The 4552-nt window shown below is 41.8% G+C and overlaps 1 protein-coding gene across 2 annotated transcripts; it reads right to left on the reverse strand.

Moving 5' to 3' along the window:
• On the reverse strand, window positions 1–4552 carry rnf41 (ring finger protein 41). 2 transcript variants are annotated; one of them, XM_040151628.1, is made up of 7 exons: window positions 4424–4552; window positions 3382–3462; window positions 3159–3274; window positions 2800–3071; window positions 2389–2524; window positions 1646–1749; window positions 1–1532 (listed from the first exon to the last, which is right to left on the reverse strand). In XM_040151628.1, the coding sequence occupies exons 3-7, from the start codon at window positions 3246–3248 to the stop codon at window positions 1178–1180; spliced, it is 957 nt and encodes a 318-aa protein (XP_040007562.1). In that variant the 5' UTR covers window positions 3249–3274; window positions 3382–3462; window positions 4424–4552; the 3' UTR covers window positions 1–1177. The 2 variants fall into 2 exon arrangements, with proteins under 2 accessions (XP_040007562.1, XP_040007561.1); XM_040151627.1 differs by having other exon boundaries at window positions 3382–3485.

The following is a 4552-nucleotide window of genomic DNA, read 5'->3' on the forward strand; positions in this document are numbered from 1 at the left end:
TGAGGATTGACATTTTATTACTTTCTTGTCTGTACAACACAGTACATAACAGACACAAAACAAATAAAAACATTAATATAGGGAAAATAATTAAGGGCACAATTCAAACTCGTCTGTTTACTGCACTTGTGTGGACCTTTCTACTGGTAATCTGGAGTTTTGCTTGTCCTACTACAGCAATAAGTGACTAATAGTGACACATTTTACCTTTCAAAAGCCATGAGTGACTTCACAAATATTTTTTACAATCTCCAAGCTGTGGTTCTTAGTGAAATGTCAGTGAATAGAGGTTTGCTAACTGAAGAATGAGAAGGTCAATCTCTATACTTCAGGATCGCTTAATATGTCAAGTGAACCATTATGATTTGTCAAATAAAACTCATTATACATAGGTATATCCTAAATGTTAAAGTTTCAATTTAACAATTCGACTGGACCCAGTAGAATATATATATATACACAACTGAGGCAACAAAGAAAACACAAAATCAGTTTTTCTTCCTGCGGTGAACTTCAAATGCACCGAAAAAGGCAGATTTCCATACATCAAATGGTAACATCTTCAACCATGTTTGTGTAAAAGGCAACACAATAAATAAAACGAATGGCACAGAAGGTTTGGACAATCTAAACTGAGAAGCACAATGCCTTGTGAAATATTCACAGGAAACTAATTACTAAAAGGCAAGCACGCAAAAAATCTTCCGAGTCCACATCCCAGCAGAGGCTGATTAAACAGAACTGAGATAAACAAAGATCACAATTACAGTAATGGGAATAAGAGAATGACATTTATAATTCAATATAGTATTTGTATTTACAAGCATTTATACAACTGAGGACATTAAATGGGGGTTCAAGCTTATTACTATATTAGGACATGGAGCAGAACAATGAGATCATATAATGCACTAAATATAAACCTTGTAAACATCACATCTCACCTTTTATCGTAGATATCAGTCAGAATAAGTTTCTATTTGCCAGGTTCATAATGTACTTGTCCTTACTTTAAGGCATAGGTATGAATCTTAGGAGTGAGCCTCTTATAAGATTTTATTTTAAATAGGCCAGATTTATTCAGTTTCAGTCTAGCGAGGAAAAACCTACTCGTCACAGCAAACCCCCAAGCAAAACGTCCCCACCTGTCTCTGGATCAGCTCAGCTAGCTGTACAGTTATAAGATCTCCTCCACGCCGTGAGCAAAGATCATGACCAGGCCGGGCTCCAGGATCATATCCTCCCCCATATGCTGGTTCTCACAGGCCATCACAACCACCGCCTGTTTGCCAGGGATACGCTTGGCAACGTAGTTCTCATAGTAGCGCCTGTTCATCTGCCGTACCTCGAGAGTGGCCAGTCCCTGCGGCCAGTTACGCTCGTGGGCGTTCTCGATCAGGTCGTTCACAATTGAGAGAGGACAGCCGCTGTCAATGAGGGAGCGTTTGATGACTGCCTGGAGCACAGCATCAGGAGTGGAGATCATGCCACCCCAGCGTGTCACCCTGGCAGGCTGCATGGAGTTCACCCACCTGACGATAACAATACAAGTGAAAACCACAAGAAAACTGGGGACTGAGCTGCACCTCCCTGACAAAGCTCATCTTTTAATACCAACAGGAAGAGAAGAAGAAATTTCACTTACTCCAAGATCTCATTGTACTCAATGCTCTCCTCGAGGTTTTGCAGATTAGGGTTAGCACTGCGTATTGCTCTCATGTAGGCTTTCAGCAGCTGAATGTCTCGTTTCTGGAAATGAAAAGCATCACCTTCAGTGCCTGATTTCACTAAACCTCCTAAAGCTAAACAGGAGTTTATAACTGATCGGTCTGGCAGCCACCTTGAAAAGCTACACAAATTACCTATTTCTTTCGATTTCTTTGGATCTGGTATTCTGTCCTAAACATTTTTATTGGATCTCCAACAAATGCTCATTTTCAATTCTTTTAGCCAGTGCAGATTCCAATTTGGCCTTTACGAATATATATTGTAATAGCACCACTTATTAGGGCCCTTCGTAAAATGGCATCATGACAAAACTGTCATACCAAGGTACTGGGGTTTACAGGTCTCCTGTCTGAATGACAACGCACGCAGGACTAGACCTTACAAGATTGTGTTCAATTAAGGTGCTGAAAATAAACTGAAATAAAATGAATTTTTTATAATCTCAGATGCCAAAAAGCATTTTAGCAACTGAATTACAGTGCATTATACTAACTACTCAGTAGAAAACTCAGTCATTTTAAAGTGGTTGTTATGGAAAAGAAAAATACTTTTGGCTTTTTCTAAACCCGTTTCACTGACGTCTGTAAACGACATTTTTCAGGACCAGGTCCATTAAGTATTTTGTGGTTAATACATCAATGAGCAGGCAAATGCTCTTACTTGTTCCCCCAACTGGTGCTTATGCTCTACCACAGTTTTCTCCAGCTCTGAAATCTTTGTCTGTTGCTGCTGGACGACACTCCGTAAATGTTTGATGCAGTTATGGTTGGGCAGCTCATCTTTGGGCATCTCAAGCCTGCGAGATGAGGGGAGATAGAACAACAGGAGAGGAAATAGAGGATTTAATACCATACCGTACAGAGGATAGGCCATACATTTTTTCAAATCCATTATTTTTAGTATTTTACAGCACAAATATTTGATTATCATCATTATTATTCACTTTTATAGTTTCTAGGTTCTTTCACTTAGGACAGAATTTAGGGAACAATGGGTGAAGAGGAATTTATAATCAATGCACCCAATAGTTACAGTGCAGTGTACATTTTCTGCCAAACGGAAGCCACTCACCCACATCCCTCCTCACAGTTGACAGGCCTTTTGGGGTTGTGCTCACAGTCTTTGAGGTGTGACTGCAGCTGGTCCAGCCGTAGCGTGGCTGTGCAGCCAAAGCTCGCATTGTCACAGCTGATCTGGAGTTTGGACAGCATGTTGCGCATGATGCGGGGCACAGGCCGGAGATGAGCTAGCGTCACTACTGTGCGGTCAACAGGACAAATCTGCTGCTGGGCGAACCACTGTGTTATACAGGCGTTGCAGAAGGCATGCTCACAGTGTGGAGCCTGACATGAGAACACAGATAATTAAAAAAACAATCTGAAAAACTCACATATAATTAAGGGTGGATGATCTTTCAGACAGGGACTTGCCTGCACTGGTTCTTCTAACACTCCACTACATATAGGGCACAGCAGGTCTTCATCTACCTCCCCTTGGAACCTCGTAACGTCGTACCCCATGGTACATCACTGGGACCTGCAACCTCCTGAGAAGCACACAAAGAAGCAAATTACGTTTTCATAAAACTTAACTACAAAAGAAAGGACTTTTGATCCTTCACAAAGAACGTGTATAAAAACACTTTAAGCCTACCTCACTCACAAAAGGCCTCAAATGCTTCCATTCAGCTCTTGATGTATTGCTGATGCGTCACATCTGGCAGGAATAATCTGTCTGGCGAAAGAGACAGACAATCCCTGCAAAAAATGATGATAATATTCACACTGATTATTTGTTTTCAAAAGACTACTGGCTGGATGATGGTTAGATCGAGCTTATGCTGTATAATCTAAGACCAAACCAAGAATACAACATTGATGCAGCTTATCTACAGACATATCTGAATGGTGGAGAGATCAGTGATTTTGAGGCTTTATCGGCGTAATCAGAGACAAACTATACCCTTTACTAGGATGCCTCTATAGAAGAGTAAAAACGAATAGAAAACCGCTGTCCATCCAGCACATTTTGTCATATTATTTAATGAGTAAAAGTTGGAAAGGCACAATGACTCAAGAAATCGGAGCACACATCCATATTTATACACATCCGAGAGCCCAAGAGCGATGTCCTTGATCCCTAACGCTGTGTGGTTTTCAAACGTTATCCTCGACTTATGAAGCAGCTAGCTCCCACGTATGAATTGAGAATCCTGTTGTCCCAGCTGACTGGTGGCTGACCCAAATTCAGTGGATGCAGCACATACCGGTCTGGAGGCGATTTACAGATCCCTTTACAACCCCCAGCCCCCCAGCGCCCCCCCCCTTTCGCACTCAGCATGCCTTGCACACAAGCTAACCCTCCATGGTACCGCTACAGCTACGTGTATGATCTTATTTCACAACAGCAAATCGCAGTGCCTTTGGATTTATAATGAGCTAAATTGGTGTCATCTTCAATAAACAACCCATTGATTGAATTAAGGTATCAATATAGCCGGCTCGTTATGAATTAAATGGGGCTAACGCTTGCTAACTAGCTAGCCCTGTTAGCGTCTACGGTGCTGTTGGTTTCCTCTGGATATTAGCCACCGAGCTAACCAGACAGAGCTCAGACTGGGCAAACCACACAGAGAAATTGCTGTTTACAGTCAGCCACGTTAGAAGAAAATACCACGACTGACTGATATACTTACTTGAGCATGTAGTAAAACAGATCTTATTCACGATGTTTATGTATTTTCGGACGTCCAACTGTAACTAGTAGCTCGCTAGCCACGTCCTGTGCTACATCCTACGCCTCTGCGTCGTCCCGACGCAGGCGG

This window comes from Xiphias gladius, chromosome 18, assembly GCF_016859285.1.
Source record: "Xiphias gladius isolate SHS-SW01 ecotype Sanya breed wild chromosome 18, ASM1685928v1, whole genome shotgun sequence".
Taxonomy (NCBI): Eukaryota; Metazoa; Chordata; class Actinopteri; order Istiophoriformes; family Xiphiidae; genus Xiphias; species Xiphias gladius.